Here is a 17560-nt window from a genome sequence, read left to right as displayed (position 1 = left end):
ATATGCAATACTTTCAACAATAAAGATTTTAAAAAACCACTTTGTGGTACATCCATCAATTAAAAAAGTAACGTGCATCATCTTCAGGTACACCTAAATGCTCGAGCACAGCGGTCGCCAACTGGTGGTCCATGAGGTCTGAAAGGTTGGCGACTACTGCTCTAGCAAGGATAGAGCAATGAAGTCCTGCCTTCAAGAAATTTATAGACTAGCGCAGGAGACAAATTAGTACAATACAGTGTACAGTCAAATGTTACACTAAAGGTAAGCATAAAGCCCTACCAGCGGTTCTCAACCTGTGGGTCGTGAACAATGAAAATACACCCTGCATATCAGATATTTACATTACAATTCATAACAGTAGCAAAATTACAGTTATGAAGTAGCAACGAAAATAATTTTATGGTTGGGGGTCACCACAACATGAGGAACTGTATTAAAGGGTCGTGGCATTAGGAAGGTTGAGAACCACTGCTAGCCAGTTTTGGCTCAGTGGATAGAGCGTCAACCTGCAGACTGAAGGGTCCCAGATTCAATGCATTAGAGTCAAAGATTTCATCCTTAAAGCCTCAAATATTAAAAATATAACTACCAAAAAAGAAAAAAAATTTTACTGCCAAAAGTTAGTCTGACTATAGTTTATAGATATATATACCCATATATATGCATATATGTATACATATATAAAATCTTCCAATAGCATGTTGCAAGTAGGACCTTTTTTTTAAAAAAAATATTTTATTAATTTTTTACAGAGAGGAAGGGAGAGGGATAGTGAGTTAGAAACATCAATGAGAGAGAAACATCGATCAGCTGCCTCCTGCACACCCCCCACTGGGGATGTGCCCGCAACCAAGGTACATGCCCTTGACTGGAATTGAACCCGGGACCTTTCAGTCGCAGGCTAACGCTCCATCCACTGAGCCAAACCGGTCAGAGCAGTAGGACCTTCTTAAACCCAAGATTTAAAAAAGAACTTGTTGCCTCCATGTAAAAGGAATTAGTTGGGTTTGTTCATGTGAAATAAATTTTAGGTGTGGACTTGGGGGTTAGAAGCCTGTTTTTGTTGCACTGTTTGCTTGTTTCGTTTTGCTTTTCTTCCTGAGTGTAGGCTCTACCACTACTAGCTATATGACTTTGGCTAAATCATTTGAAACCCATGGGCCACAAGATGAATTTCATAATTTCTTACAGCCTGACCTGATTAATAGTTGCAATCTCCATTTGCTTCAATGGCAAACTGGTGGTAACATGATGCATGTGCAAAAAGTGAGATATTTTTGGTTCCAAAATAGTCTCCTCTTGTGTAACTCTGCACAACATATTCTGTATGTTGTATTTAAAATATCAGTGTTAAAAATATGTTTAAAACAAATTTTTTATTACTGATTTGAGAAGAGAGGAAACATCAATTTTGTTGTTCCACTTATTTATGCATTCATTGGTTGACTCCTGCAGGTGCCCTGACTGGTGATTGAACCTGCAACCCTGGTGTGCGTATTGGGATGACACTCTAACCAACTGAGCCAGGGTGAAAAAAACACCACTTAAAAAAAAAATGTGGTGTTAGTGTGATGGACTATGGGGGTAGTTAGAAATTAGTCTGTAACCTAAAGTTTCCAAGTATCAGTAGTTAAAAGGAAGGTTTTAGGTAAACTGCATATAAAGTAGGGAGAGGGGGCAGAAGTAAGGCTATGTATCAAATGGAAGTCCAGGAGCCTGACCTTTTTTTCAGCCCCTTCTCACAGTGTCAAGTATTTCTAGGCATAGTGCAAAGAAAAACACCCCAGAACTCCAAACCTCCAGAATTATATGGACTCAAGATGGGGCAAGAGGAGAGACCAATGTCTGACTAGCTCAGCGTTAGTCAATGTCCAAGCAGTTCATGCCATTTATGTCTACAGCTGATACCATCTACCTTTCCTAAAAGCCCCTCCACCTGCTGAAATCACTTTTCCAAATGCCTATTTAGGAATCTGATACCTACAAAGCTTGCCTTTTACCAAACGAATAGTGTGACTCAAATCTACCTTACCTGAACCAAGGTACTAACTTACTTGAAGCTCAAACCTGAAAATTACTCTTTACTGATTCAAACCAAAAACTCAGCAATTTACCAAAAAGGGGGAAGGGCAGCCAAGAGCATTTGGAAAATGTTAAATTTTATTATTTAACATTGTTTCACTGTTATAGTTACTGTACAAAAGTCTATTACTAAAGGTCACTTCAGAGTGGTTGCACAATGGCCTGAAATTTTAGCAACACCCATTTTACACAAGCTTTTTTCCCACAGAATTAATCAGACACATCAGGAAAATCATTTCAGCTAAAAACGTTGGTGAGGTGGTAGAGAGATCCTTTTATAAAGTGCAATATTTAGCATAGTAATTAAAAAAAAAGAGACAGGATTCTTTAAGTCCCAGGATTTAACAAACTTAATGGTTAGCTCCATAGCCTAAGGCAGTGATGGCGAACCTTTTGAGCTCAGCGGGTCAGCATTTTGAAAAACCCTAACTTAACTCTGGTGCCGGGTCACATATAGAAATTTGTTGATATTTGCAACCATAGTAAAACAAAGATGTATATTTTTGATATTTATTTTATATATTTAAATGCCATTTAACAAAGAAAAATCAACCAAAAAAATGAGTTTGCGTGTCACCTCTGACACGCGTGTCATAGGTTCGCCATCACTGGCCTAAGGGGACACAGGGATTTTCAAGATACATTTCTAACCTTTTAAATATTGGCACCATGGATGAACCATCAACTCAGCACTGTAGTGTTCTGCATAGATTCAAGTGTGACAATGGTGGGCAGGTTGGGGGAGGTGGAAGGGGACCAGTTCTAATGGTCCTCAACCCCACTCCAGCTGTTGCTAGTCCATACCATCCGCCAAGATGGCCCAGGCCCCTTCACTCTGTTACCAAAGGCAGCTTCAAGGCTCAATGGCAAGGGAGTACCTATAACCTCTTCTGCTGCTGCCCATTCTGTGCCACTGACTGCCATGACCATCTGCTATCGCCGCACTGTCTTCAGTGTGTCTAGTTCCCCGACAAGGAAGGTGAGACTTCAATCCCCAGGCTCTCATCCATTCCCTCAAACAACTGCCCCTGGCCTCATTTACCTTATAGGTACTTATCAAGCCAAAAGTGAGATTCTAACTGTATTTCTAGTACCTGATGCTGCATATAATTTTCTTGAATGCCTCCAATTCTAACCAACCTCTAGCCATCATCTGAACTTGAGTTAGATGGACAAGGATTAAGGAGAAACGTGATCAGTATTCTCCTTTACTCTTGGGACACCATGTCTTAAAGTAGACTTAGTAGCTTCATACAGCACAGCACCTCAAGCAAACCTTGCCCACCGGTGTGGCTCAGTGGTTGCGTGTCGACCTATGAACCAGGTCACAGTTCGATTCCCGGTCAGGGCACATGCCTGGATTGCAGCCTCTATCCCCAGTAGGGGGTGTGTAGAAGGCAGCCAATCAATGATATTTCTCTCGCTCTCCCACTCCCTTTCTCTCTGAAATCAATAAAAATAGGAAAGAAAAAAAAAACACCAAAACTTTTCTCCAGCATGTCTGTCATAATCCATGGGGGGAAAGGAGCACACAGTAACAAGTTTCGAAGAGGAGGGTCTGGAGCATTCTCTTCCTTGTAGGGGGAGAGCGCCATCTCACTGCCCACCCATCAATTCACCCTATACTCAGGTCCGGAGCTGAGTGGTTCTGAATGGCAGTGTATTTTCTAAATCCTAAACCTACCAGTGAATTGGCCCTCCGCCGCTCCTTAGACCATCACCCCGTGTTTGTGCACCTGCGACTAGCCCTGCTGACTTTGCTGACCTCTGTCCTCTGCCGGACACCTCCCTACTCGCTGGTTCTCTCCCACAATGCTAACTGGAGTTCCTCCCAGCCTCCTCCTCTTCTCTTTGGCCTCATCAGTGCTCCTCTGGATCATCTCCAAGGGGCCTTCACCCTTGGCTGCCAAAGTGGGCACCAAGAACTTTGTATAGACTCCTTTAGGGAAAGAGAACCTGGGAGAATGCCCCATAGGAGATTTAAGCCCTTCAACAGCTGGAGGTACAAACAAATGTGGCAGTACAGGCAGGAGAAACAAAAAGAAAACATCCCTGTAACATCCATTTGCTCAGGACAGAGTATATAGGAATAGAATAATTATTCGTTAATATCCTGCTAACATGTCACTTCTACCCCTGCTCTCTTAGCTCCCAAGAAAATGAAATACCTTGAGCAGTGTTTCTACTTTGACTCTTTGAGACTGAGACTATGTCTCATGTAGAAACTCACTGAATTCAGTTACTGGGAGAAGTACCTTCACAGTGTCCCACACTGCCTACGGTAAAGAGCACTTCAGAGCTTGCAAGGTTAGAGCAAGAAAATAATTTTAAATGTAGAAAACAAAAATGGGACATTTATTTATAATTCAACCCCCCCTACCCCTCCACCCCCAAGTTCCAAAACACTAAGCAAGAGGGTAAAGGATTAAATATAAACAGCAAGTTCCACCGGGGCCCTACTTCTCCAAGGCTGTGTGGTCACATGGAATCTCTGCAGGGAACACCTGGCCAGCAGAGGACCTGTCAGCGTCGCCTTCTGTCTGGACTCCTGCTGCGCCGCCGGCCACCCCTAGGAAAAGGGAAAGGAAGGGTGTTGTTGGGGGTGATGGTGGGGGAGGTCCATCAGAGAGACCTGCAATGTCCTTTCTCTGTTTCGCTCATATTCCCTTCACCAAGGTAGTGTCTGCCCCTCCACCTCACCTCCTCTTGCCCTTGGGTGGACCCCGAACAAAACACCAGTCCACACTGATCGGCTGTCCCATCAGATCCTGGCCGTTGAGTCCCTCCATCGCAGCCTGGGCCTCCTTGTATGTTTCATACTCAACGAGAGTATACCCCTAGGGCAAGCGAAAGACGGCGATCAAAACCCTGTCCCGCCAACTTTAAACAACGTGCATCACACATCCCTGCTGTATACCCCACAGGTTCCTCGGCTCCCGTTTCTGCTGCGTCTAACAAACTCCATTTCCAATGTCATTTGATTTTAACTTTGCTCCTGGCCGACCAGCGCGAGGGCGGGAGATCTGCCCCTGCTAAGGGTGATGGGGGGAGGCAAGGAGTGTAACTCAGTACCTTCAGGTACCCCGTGCGCCTGTCCAGGTTGAGGTGGATGTTTTTAATTTCCCCATACTCTGCGAATTTGTCATGGATGTCTTCCTCCGTGGCTTCTTCGTGGACCCCGGTGACAAAGAGAATCCAGCCTTCAACAGCTGCGGGGAAGGGAGGGCGGGGAGCGCAGGGAGAAAGGCTTGAAGATCCCGGCAGCAGGGTGAGCCCGACGGCAGACCTCGGCCCTTTGCCGCGGGTTTGCCTTCACGTCCCCCAGCTCCCCGCACACACACCGCCCACAGGTCCGCTACTCACAGCGCTGCGGGCCCGGCTCGTCGCCATCCTGCTCCACGCTGTCGTAATCCTCCCGCATCCGCGCTCGAGAGCCCTCTTCTAGGGAACACACCCGAGATCACCGAAGGGCCCCCTTTCCCACTGTCCCCCAGGACCCCATTTTCTTCACACTCACCGGAGCCAAAGCCGCGGCCCTTCCGCTTCTTCGCCTTTTCTTTCAGTTTGTGGATGCTCTCTGTAACCCCACAAGTGAAAGAATAAGTGCCAAAGGTAACATGTAGAACAACAGCCTCTTTCCCCAGACATTCTGAGCGCGGACCCACCACCTCCAGTCCCTTCTAGCCCCGCCCCACGCCGCCACCGGGGGCGGGGTCTGCAGGCCCTGCAGCCCGTGGTCCCGCTCCCGCCTCCCCGCCGGGAGGAAGGGGGATGGTTGCCCTATTACGTCCTTCTCTCGCACCTTCCCCGCTTCCCGCAGCCGCCTCCACTGTCCTCACCGTCCCCATCCTCATCCATGGCGAAATCCTCGCCGCCCGCCTCGTGAAGATCCAGCACGTCCGCCATCTTGCCTCCCTGTAACCCGCGTCCGTGCCGCTCAGGATCTAAGCGCTCAGGCTTTAAGCGCCCCCGGGAAGCTGTCGCGGAGGGGAAAGGTCACCAGTCCAGCTGACCAATCAAAAGCTTTCTCTAAGTCCCGCCTTAGACGCAGTGTAAATACGCACGTGGGGGCGGGCCTAGTCCGGGAAGAGCCGGAAGTTCCCTTGTCGCCATCTTGAGCAGGTCGGAAGCCGGAAGTGCTCCTGTAGTCATCTCCAGCAGGTCGCGAGCTGAAAGCCGCCGCTGGGCGGGGACGCGCCGGCCGCGAATCAACGGCTTCCTCTTATCCGCGGCCACCAGGGAGAAATGCTGCTGGCAGGGGAGCCCAGCACGATTCCTTTAGTGGAGGGTTGCCTTCTCTCACTCACACTAGAAAATGGAAGTTGAAGAAAGTTTTTTTCTTTCAAAACTTCTCTCTTCAAGAAACTAACAGACCTAGTTGTGAGCTCTTTTGGTGAGACAGATACCAACCTTTTTTCTTTTTAAGGCTAATCCCCAACGTTCCCCACCACCTTGGGGGAATTAATAAAAGATCACGGCTTTAAACAAAATAGGGGCTTTAGCTTCTTGGAGGATGTGGCGGGTTTTTCGCTTTTAACAACCTAGGAGTTGAGCCCAGCTGGTGCGGCTCGGTGGTTGAGCGTCAACCCATGAACCTTGAGGTCATGGTTGGATTCAGGGTCCGACACCTGCCTAGTTGTGGCTCCATCCCCAGTAGGAGGCAGCCGATCAATGATTCTCTCTCATCATAAATGTTTCTATCTCTCTCTCCCTCTCCCCACCTCTCTCTCTCAAATCAATTTAAAAACAACAACAACAACAAAAAGCTAGGAGTTGAGATCTGGACGAGTAGCTCAGTTGATTAACCCCATATGCCAAGGTTGCGGGTTCATCCGGGCCTGGGCACATACAAGAATTAACCAATGAATGCAGAAATAAGTGGAACAACAAGTCGGTTGTTTCTCTGTCTCAAATCAGTATCTTTTAAAAAATGCCTTTAACTAAAACAAACAAAAAAACCTCGGAGTGAGACAAAACCCATATTGTCCCCAAATCCTGGAATCTCGATGTAGGCCTTAAACAATAGTGGACTGAAGATTCACTTACTTATTTTTTTCTTATTAATTTTTTAGTCAAACAATTTTGAATGCTTATCTGTGTCTAAATACTAGAGGTGATGCTGGCAATACAAGGAAAAATATATCATCAACAATCACTTTATAATTCCATATAGAAGTGGTAATTGCCATCACAAAGTGGAACAGGGGTAGTAGGCGAGTCCATGTAAGGGAGGACTTCTGTTTGAACTCGGTCTGTAAGGCTGGGTAGTTTTCCAGGCAAAGCAGGAGACACTAACTAAAACTAGGAGACACTGATCCATTCTCCACAGTAGGTAGTTTGGTCTTTTTAAAAAATCAGTTTGATGTAGTCTCATTTGTTTATTTTTGCCTTTGTTTCCCTTGCCCGAGGAGATATATCAGAAAAAAATATTACTGCGGGCATTGTCTGAGATTTTACTGCCTATATTTTCTTCTAGGGTTTTTATGTTTTCTAGTCTAACATTTAAGTCTTTAATCCAGTTTGAGTTTATTCTTCTGTGTGGTGTAGGAAGGTGGTGTAGTTTCACTTTTTTGCACGTATCTGTCCAATTTTCCCAACACCATTTATTCAGACTCTCTTTAGCTCACTGTATGTTTTTGCAATCCTTTGTCAAATATTAATTGACTATAAAGGCGTGGATTTATTTCTGGACTCCATTCTGTTCGGTTGATCTACATGTCTGTATTTATGCCAGTACCATGCTGTTTGATTACTATGGCCTTGTAGTATAGTTTGATATCAGGTAGTGTAATTCCGTCAACATTTTTCTTCTCAAGATTGCTGTGGCTACTCATGGTCTTTTATAGTTCCATATAAATTTTTTTGAGTATTTGTTCTAGTTCTGTGAAATATGCCATTGGTATCTTGATAGGAATTGCATTGAATCTATAGATTGCTTTGGGCAGTATGGACATTTTATTAATGTTAATTCTTCCTATCCATGAACATGCTATGTTTCCACGTATTTGTATCTTCTTCAGTAGTTCCTTCAGTGTGTTATAATTTTACAAGTACAGGTAGGTCTTTTACGTCCTTGGTTAAATTTATTCCTAGGTACTTTTTTCTTTTTGAAGCAATTGTAAATGGGCTTGTTTTTCTACCTTGTGTTCCAAATTGCTCATTTGATCCTCTGTTTCATCTGACCTTCTATTTTTTTCCTTCCAGTATGTTCTTTATTTCAGATATTGCATTCTTCATTTCTCACAGGTCATTTTTAATGGTTTCTATGTCCTTTTTCATGCTGTTGAGCATCCTTATGATCATTACTTTGAACTCTAAATCTGACAAATTGGTTGCCTCCATTTCATTTAGTTCTTCCTCTGGAGAATTCTCTTATTCTTTCACTTGGGGCCTGTTTTTTTTTTTGTTTGTTTTTTTTTTTGTTTGTTTTTGTCTTCCCCATTTTGGCTGTCTCTTTGTGTTTCTATGTATGAGATAGATCTGCTATGACTTCCAGTCTTGGTAGGGTGGACTTACACATTAGGTGTCCTGCGGGACCAGTGGCGCAGCTCCCTGATCCTCTGAGCTGGGTGCTCTAGGAGTGTCCCTTGTGGGCATTAAGTGGGTCCTCCTATTGTAATTGAGTCTTTGTTGCTATTGGCTTCTTCGTGCATGGGATCAACCGCAAGCTGGCTGACTATGAGGCTCAACCCCCAACACAGTACGCAAGCTGCTAGGCAGGTCCTGATCACAGAAGCAGAACTTGCCTCAGAACCAGGGTGCCACTGAGTTCTCCCTGTGGATATACTGCTTGAGAAGCTTAGTGGATCTTGCTCTGTTGTTTTCTGAATCTGGCCACTGGGTACATTGGTTCTGGGCCTCTTCAGAGGGACTCTGGTGCAGGTCAGTGTCAGGCACTGCCTGTGACTGGCCCGGGGCAACTCGTTTGGAGCCATCAGTGATCTGAAACTTTCAGCTCCCTTTGCTGGACCTGGGTGCCTATGGAGAGGACCAGGCTGTGCGCCCAGGCCGGCTTTTACCAGCACTTTACCTGGGACAGGCCAGCAAAAGTCTCAAAGCATCCAGAGGTCCACCTCCGCCTGCAGTCCCCCCGTTAGGGTTAGGCACTGAAAGAGCGTGGCTGTACTTCTCAGCAGGCATGAGCCCCACAGGGTGGGGCGAGAGCGATTCCAGCAAGTGCGGCTATTCTCCCCAGGCTGGTGCTGCTTGAGGAAAGGCTCTGCCTGAGGAAGATGGCTTCTGTAGTCTGGGAGAGTGACTCAGCGCAGGGTTCCTGGCGGCTGATCCTTCAACTCTCCCCAGAACCACCAACCTCACTTTCCCTCCCTCCACTGGAACCCAGGGGTAGTGGCTGCCAAGGAAATTTTGTGGTTTGGCCCTTTAAGAGGGCACCTGCATCTCTAGTCTTCTCTTCCTGGTGGAGAGTGACTCTGCTGCTTTTCACAGCTGGATGTTATCTGGGTGCCTTTCCTGGTTCTGGTGCTCTAGGCTGGGGAGCCCTGCTTGGGGTTCAGACCCCAGACTTCTCAGGGGAACCCCCGGCAGCTGAGATATCCCTCTGGAACTTCAGCTGCCACAGGTGGGAGCTCGGAGAGCCCTCTTGTGCCTCTGCACTTTTTGCCAGTCTCAGTGTAGCTCCTTCTGTAAGCCGTTGGTTATAAGGCTTCTCTCCAGCTGGTCAGTCTTCAGTTGGTTATTCAGGATGATTTTTCTATAATTTAGTTGTAATTCCAGTTTGGTCCGGGGAAGAGGTCAGTGTAACTTCCACCTCTAATATTTTTAAGACACAATGCCAGTTGGTAGGGAAGATACAAGAGATCTGTTTGACTTCATCTCTCTCCATGGGATTCTTCAGTGGCTTCCAGATGCCTCATAGGCCAAAGCAAACAAAGACAGAACTGCTTCTCACATGTCCCAGGAAGAGAAGCACAGTCATTAAGGATTCTAGAAAGAAACACGACAGCAGCGTGGAGGATGTCAGGAGTGAAGGCAGAGCCTGGCTGGGTAGCTCGGTTGGTTAGAGTGTTGTCTTGATCTGGAGCCTCAGAGAGGAGCATGTATGGAAAATGAGTTTATTTTGAATATATGAGTTCAAAGAACTTGTGTCATATTCAGGTGTTGATGTCCAACATATGGAAATATAGATATAAGAGCTCAAAACAGGTTGGGGTAGAAGAAACAGATTTGAGAATTGTGTGTATGATAGAGTTTAAACCACCATAGTGGGTGAGATTGCAAGTGGAACTGGGTAGAACTTAAGGAGAAAGAACTAAGAACAAAATGCAGGCTTCTCAAATGTCCGGAGAAGGGGAGGCAGGATGCTTCCCCCCAGCAGTACAATCTTATCTCTACCACCCCAAAAATACTAATAAAAATTATGTTTTCATATATGTAAAAGAAAGGGTCATTTTATAACTCCTCTGATACAAAAGTCTTGAAGAGTCAATATGGCACACTAGACAAAAAACTATTTTAATTGTATAAAATTATACATATAAAATACATAGAAAGTACTAAAAAGGTAAGTAAAATCTTTAACACCAAAAGTGTACAGATCAGGGAACAATTTTTCTCAAGTTCTTCGGGATCTTACTGGTTGGTATTAGAGAAAAATAGTAAATCCAGGAGGTGCAAAGGTAAGTTCTTCCCACAACTCACACCCCTTAACACTTCCCAGAGAAAGGAGCGTAGAAATGAAGGTTTATGATTTCTGGATTATAAATATCAGTAAAAACTGAATAGACACACCTGTTGCTGAACACAGGAGCGTCTGCACCAACCCTACATGTATTTCATGGAATACAGAGAAGGGGCTTGGAGAATTCAAGGAAGTCCCTTTCAAGCACTGGTACATGTGTTGCTCGATACCATACCTTTGATCCCATAAATGGTTTCAAAAGAGAGAAAGCTCGCTTTCATCTTGTCCCTATCTGATCCAAAAGAGAATATTTGTGGCCTGTTTCCTAACCTATTTCTGAAAGCAAAGTGTATAATCATTGAATGGAAAGTCAAATTGTAGAAACATTAAACTTCCCAAGCTCAGTTTAGAAAGTGCACTGAGCTGTAATATTGTATAAAGGAGACTACAGAAACAAGGGGGGAATATATCTTAGAGAGATCTACACAAAATTCTCCCAAAGGTGAGTGTTTTACCTGTACTCCAGATCATTCCTCTCCTATTCCACCCAGGAGAGTGGTGGGGAAGAGAACAGTATTAAAAACGCAAATAGCTGATCACTGATTCTCTTTCCCTTCCTGCAGTCTCCCAACATTCCATTTAGGAAGTGCCATAATGCTAAAGTGTCATCTAATTTACCTGATCAATTCATGCTCTAATAATCAATGTGGAGAAAGAGGAAAGAAAACAACAAATCTGAATCTAAGGTATGAACATCTAAGGTAGTAGACAGCAGCAACTTTGTGGCAGTGAGAGGAACTTGGCCCTCATCAAATAGGACAGATAATCTTTCCAAAGAGCAAAATGATGGCAGGAGAGTGAGGAGGGAAACATGTTTTGCCTTCTACCAATCTCTGCAGGCAGGAAGGTTAAATATGGGGCTTAACTAAGCTAAGGGGGCCGGGGAGCAGGAGTGAAAGGGAATATTGAAAGATAAGCAACTCCAACCCTGATTCCTTCTGTAAAGTAGACTACATCCAGAAATGGATGGCCCAGAAGCCATAGGTGACAAGCCCTTGTGAATTGTGTTTATAATTCCTCTCTCGTTCCTCGGCACTTTCTCAGGAATGACTTTAATCATGAGAAGCCAGATCTCCAGTTCCTACCTCGTACCAACTGGAGTCAGAGGGGGAGTAAGGTAGTGGTGAAGAGGCGTGGTGTAGGTTAGGGGATGTCATTACTGGAGGAACAACTTGGTACCGAGTAGGCCCAGCTCAAGATAAACTGAAGCTGAAGGCTTCATATTCATAACCTCTTTGAGTCTAAGAGAAAGCAGGCAAGGGGTGGGGGGACAGAGTCCTACTCAAGCTCCCTGTTATTGTAAAAGAAGGAGACATGAACAGTTAATCTTGTGCTACTGAAATGACTACACAGAATTTCTGGGAGTGTCAAAGCCAGCAAAGCTCCAAAGGCAGCCTGCTCTTCTTGTAAAGTGGAGTGGAGATGTTTCAAATGAAAGTCCATCAAAAAACTAGAAGAAAAGAGGTCTCTTAGCAAAAAGGGATCCAGGTGCAGAATTTATACATACATATGTATGTATATATATGCATATGTATATTTTTAAAGTATAAAATTGGGCAAGTATGTACAGAAATCATAGGAGATCTTAGAAAGGACATATTAAAAAGGGCCCGGAGAGGGTGGGCGCTACGTGGGTGGGGGCCTAGCAGTTGGAAGAGTGCATGTTGCCCAGCTGCCCAGCAGCCAGCATGAGGATATCTTTCTTCTCCTTGTGGAAGCGCAGCTCCTTGCCTGCCAGCCGGGCTTCGTCCAGCTCCCGCTCAGTGGAGGCCAGCTCTCTAGACAGCGCCCCTGGCACACTCTGCTCCCGGCTCACCCAGTCCAGTGCCATTTGGTGACGAATGTCATCATCCAGGGCCCGGTGTGAATAGTGAGCCAACACTTCCTAGAGAGGGGAAGGAAATGTGAAGGTCACTGGCAAGGTAAAGGCTCATACCACACTGACCCAACTGGGACTAGGAACTCAGCCTTGGAGTCCTAAGTGAGGTCAGCACTTCAGCCCTCTAAGAAGATTGTTCAGAGACATGTCCTTGTGGGGGAAGCAAAAGAATCACAGCTAAGATTTAAACAGGAAAGATAATAGCAGCCAAGAGGGCACTTTAAGTGAGGCTTTCAATACTCACAGCCTGGTGTCCAGAGGCCTGATCATTTCTAACACAACAGCCATCTCAAAACAGTCCCTCTGCCAAGCTCCCCTCCCCCATAGGATCCTTACCTGCCGAGAGCACTGCCGTTCCCTCATGGCCTTAAGGCTGCCGTTCCAGTGCAGCAGCTGAAAAACTGTCATTAGCTCCTGGGGAAGAAAACATGAAGTGATTTAATACTGGGAGGTGGCATCAGAATCACATGGGTAACCCTTCACAACAAGTATTTGCGGAAGCATCTCTTAGACCAGCGGTTCTCAACCTGTGGGTCGAGACCCCTTTTGGGGTCGAACGACCCTTTCACAGGGGTCGCCTAAGACCATCGGAAAACACATATATAATTACATATTGTTTTTGTGATTAATCACTATGCTTTAATTATGTTCAATTTGTAACAATGAAAATACATTCTGCATATCAGATATTTACACTACAATTCATAACAGTAGCAAAATTGCAGTTATGAAGTAGCAACAAAAGTAATTTGATGGTTGGGGGTCACCACAACATGAGGAACTGTATTAAAGGGTCGCGGCATAGGAAGGTTGAGAACCACTGTCTTAGACCAACTCTCATATGCCTTCGGGGGAAGAAAGGATTTATACTTTGAAAAATATTTTAGCCCTGGCCACTGTGGCTCAGTTGGTTGGGCAATGTCATATGCACCAAAAGGTTGCTGGTTCAAGTCCAGGTCAGGGCACATTACCCAAGCTGCAGGTTTGATCCCTGGTCAGGGTGTCTATGAGAGGCAGTCAATGTTTCTCTCTCACATAGATTTTTTTTCTCTCTCTCCCTCTCTCTTTCTCTCTCTCTCTAAAAATCAATAAAGCCCTAGCTTGTTTGGCTCAGTGGATAGAGTGTCAGCCCTTGAACTGAAAGGTCCCAGGTTGGATTTCGGTCAAGGGCACGTACCTCAGTTGCCGGTTTGATTCTAGGTCATGGTTGGGTCAAGTGTGGGAGGCAACCAGTCAATGTATCTCTCTCACATCTGTCTGTCTCTCCCTTTCTCTTTCATTTTCTCTAAATAAAAGATAAAAAATAAAATAAAAGCAGTGTTTCAAAAAATATTTTTAGAGCACTTTATCATTTATTTGTAGGTTAGAACTCATATTGAAACTGTTGGTTGGAATGATCTAATTATATATTGACTTCTGATCAGTAAATGCTTTGAGTATTAAAGGAAAAGTACTATATACAGAGTTCTTCAACAAAGCACCTTAATTTTAATTGTCAGTTTATGATAGGATCTTCCAAAATATTGCATGAAGGAAAGAAAACGTTTATCATCTGCTATGTGTTCCTTTTTAAAATTTATTATTATTACTAGAGGCCCAATTCACGAAATTTGTACAAGGGGTTGCCCCTCGCAGCCCCTCGCAGCCCCAGCTTCATCCAGAAGGTCATCTGGAAGGTCATCAGGAAGGTGATCTGGACAGTTGTTCTGCTGTTTGGTCTAATTAGCATAATTAGCTCTTTATTATATGTGATTGAGTATTACAGATGTCCCCATTTTTCCCCCCATTGCCCTCCTCCACCCAGTTCCAGCCCTGCCCCAGGCCTTCACCACCCTATTGTTTGTGTCCATAGGTAATGCATATATGCAAATAAATTCTTTAGTTAATCTCTTTCCTCCACCCCACTCCCTTCCCTTTGAGATTTGTCAGTCTGTTCCATGTTTCCATGCCTCTCCCTTCCTTCCCAGTTGAGTTTCAATGTGTTAGGGATTAGTAGGAGACGTCCGCGCGTGCACACACACGCACACACACGCACACGCACGCACACGCACGCACACACACGCACACACACATACAATTAGAGCCAGGGAAGTAGATTGAAGAGTACCTGGAATTCCAACATTGACTTGCCCTTGTTGGATTCCAACATGAATCGGAAGGCACCAATCCCAGTATTTGGGTTGTCAGCTTCCTCCCTGTTGCCCTGTAACAGAGGAATAGATGAAGATTTTCAATTAGAATTATCCCCTCACGCAGTACTGTCCGATAGAAACATAATTAGTATAAAATATATCAATTTTAATAGCATATTTTATTTAACCTAATATATGCAAAATATTATTTCAACTGCAATTAGTAAAAAATTATTAATGAAATATTTTTATTTTTCTTGTATTAAGTTTTCAGAATCTGGTGTCTCATGCTTACAGCACATCTCAAGTCATAGGAGCCACATTTTAAGTGTTCATTAACTATATGGGGTTAGTGGCTATTCTGCTGGTCATCACCCTAGAGGACTCCAAAGTTATCACACATTTTAACTCAGGTGACAGGAAAGGTCAATCTGATCTTCCTTATTTTGCAAGGGAGAACACTGAGACACAGAGAAGAACCCTGATTTAGCCAAAATAACAGTGAGTTCAGCATGTGGGACTGGACTAGACTAGAGAGCAATTAGGAAAATGCATTTTATTTTTAAATATACTTTTTAAAAATTGATTTCAGAGAGGAAGGGGAATAGAGAGAGATAGAAATATCAATGATGAGAGAGAATCATTGATCAGCTGCCTCTTGCACACCCCCTAAGGGTGGCAGAGCCCACAAGTGGGGGACGTGCCCTTACCGGGAATTGAACTGTGACCTCCTGGTTCATAGGTCGATGCTTAACCACTGTGCCATGCTGGCCAGGCTGGGTAAATGCATTTTAAAGGGAGACAGTAGGAGCCATAAGCATGGCAAATTCTGGGTAGGGTAGCAGTTTGGCCTCCTGAACATTTACCTAATATGTCTTCTACTGGTGACATGAGGCTGCAGGGCTAGAACTAAGATACATTATCCTATCTGTAAGCATAGTGTGTGCAAAAAAACAATACAATATAGAAGTTAAGAGCATGGACTGAAGCTCCTCATAGTCTTGTGGCCTTGGTGAAGTCATTTAACCTTCTGTTTCTCAGTTTCCTCATCTGTAAAATGGAAATAATCATAGCTCTACCTTATAGGATAGTTTTGAGAATTAATAAATCTGGTTTAAAACTCCAATCATATACAATGTGGGTGCATAATTGTACTGGACCTGGTGGTCTGTTACACAATCTAAATCCACACTGGTATTTGCTCTGGTTTGGTGCTATTTGGTGATAATTTAATATTATTTAGTGAGCCCTGACTGGGCAGCTCAGTTGGTTAGAGTGTCATCCCAATACGCCAAGGTTGCAGGTTCAACCCCTAGTCAGGGCACATATAAGAATCAACCAATGAATGCATAAATAAGTAGAACAATGAATTGATTTTTCTCTCTCCCCTCCTCTTTCCTCCTTCCTCTCGCTAAAAAAAAAAAAAAAAAATAAAAAAAAAAAAAAAAAAAAAATCAATAAAAAATATTATTGAGGATAATTCCAGGTCGTGGGACTGGCTGGAACTTCCAAAATAAGGGTATTGGTGGTGACTGATAAGAGTATTGGTTTGTTGGTGATCTTTTTGTCAATCTGATCTAGGAAAATAAGGAGACTACTGGGAACACAGGGACCCAACTTTCTCCTCCTGCTTCCTGAGAAGTCGCTTGCTCTTTCTAGCCAGTTCCACACCATACACCCCACCTCTCAACATAAGAGCTTTTATTCTGCTCTCTTTGAGGAAGGGAACAGGGTAGAGGTCAGGAGCCAATCAAGTTATACCCAAATTCAGTTTATTGTGGGGCACTTTATTATGGGGTTTTACTGTATTTATATCACACCTAAAATAATGCACTTAGTAAGAACACCATAAGGGCTAGCAAACTATGATTATTTATTTTCATTGTGTTACAATCAATAAGTCAGAACTACTCAAGATCATCCCATAGTGCTTTGTGGCTCATGAGAAACAATCATGCCACATGTAGCTAATCTTTGTGGTAAAGCAAAGATCACAAAGTTTGGATTTAGAAGTGAAAAGCTAGAAGGAGGAAGGAAACAGGTAATCTTCACTGTTAGGATTTAGGGCTCTGAAGCAAGCAATCATTTTCATTTTTGCCTCTAACTGTTCAATATGATACCTTACTCAGTACCTTCAACATTCTCCATGATATGGCACCTAGACAATAATGATATCTGTACTTCCCAGTTGGGAAGTTCTAACTCATGTGACACTTATACACTTCCCATGGCTATAAATGAACTCCACTTATTCAATAAACATTAAATCACAGAATACTTGGTAAGGGGTAGGAAAGGTCTCTTTCTGTCTCTGAATGTAATTGTGTCTGAAGGTCCGGAATTTCGTGGCCATCTTGAACCCTGAGGGGAGACTGCCCAAGGACAAAGCCAACATCTAGAGCAGCGGTTCTCAACCTGTGGGTCGCGACCCCTTTGGTGGTCGAACGACCCTTTCACAGGGGTCGCTTAAGACCATCCGACATAAATAATTACATATTGTTTTTGTGATTAATCACTATGCTTTAATTATGTTCAATTTGTAACAATGAAATTGGGGGTCACCACAACATGAGGAACTGTATTAAAGGGTCGCGACATTAGGAAGGTTGAGAACCACTGATCTAGAGGATGGCTGAGTGGAGATGGAAAGAATTTGGGCCAGATGATGACATTCTTTTTTTAAAAAAAATATATTTTATTGATTTTTTACAGAGAGGAAGGGAGAGAGACAGAGAGTTAGAAACATCGATGAGAGAGAAACATCGA

The 17560-nt window shown here is 44.0% G+C and overlaps 2 protein-coding genes across 3 annotated transcripts in view; both read right to left on the bottom strand.

Annotated features, from left to right (window-relative positions):
- Positions 1-4417: 4417 nt before the first annotated feature.
- On the bottom strand, positions 4418-6073 carry RBM8A (RNA binding motif protein 8A). Of its 2 annotated transcripts, none has more exons than XM_005884951.2 (6): positions 5925-6073; positions 5603-5662; positions 5449-5526; positions 5158-5294; positions 4786-4922; positions 4418-4654 (listed from the first exon to the last, which is right to left on the bottom strand). In XM_005884951.2, exons 1-6 carry the CDS (start codon positions 5989-5991, stop codon positions 4609-4611), a joined length of 525 nt encoding a protein of 174 aa, XP_005885013.1. In that variant the 5' UTR covers positions 5992-6073; the 3' UTR covers positions 4418-4608. The 2 variants fall into 2 exon arrangements, with proteins under 2 accessions (XP_005885013.1, XP_005885014.1); XM_005884952.2 differs by having other exon boundaries at positions 5449-5523.
- Positions 6074-10533: 4460 nt separating this feature from the next.
- LIX1L (limb and CNS expressed 1 like) overlaps positions 10534-17560 on the bottom strand; it is a gene marked incomplete at its 5' end in the record, with an annotated part of 23339 nt that continues 16312 nt past the window's right edge. The window contains 3 exons of the mRNA XM_005884964.2: positions 10534-12668; positions 12999-13076; positions 14770-14865. Coding sequence (XP_005885026.1) covers positions 12426-12668; positions 12999-13076; positions 14770-14865 — 417 coding nt within the window. The remainder of the gene's footprint in view (positions 12669-12998; positions 13077-14769; positions 14866-17560) is intronic.

This window comes from Myotis brandtii, unplaced genomic scaffold (assembly GCF_000412655.1).
Source record: "Myotis brandtii unplaced genomic scaffold, ASM41265v1 scaffold882, whole genome shotgun sequence".
Taxonomy (NCBI): Eukaryota; Metazoa; Chordata; class Mammalia; order Chiroptera; family Vespertilionidae; genus Myotis; species Myotis brandtii.
The sequence above is the reverse complement of the archived record's forward strand: the minus strand, read 5'-3'. Positions and strand labels throughout refer to the sequence as shown.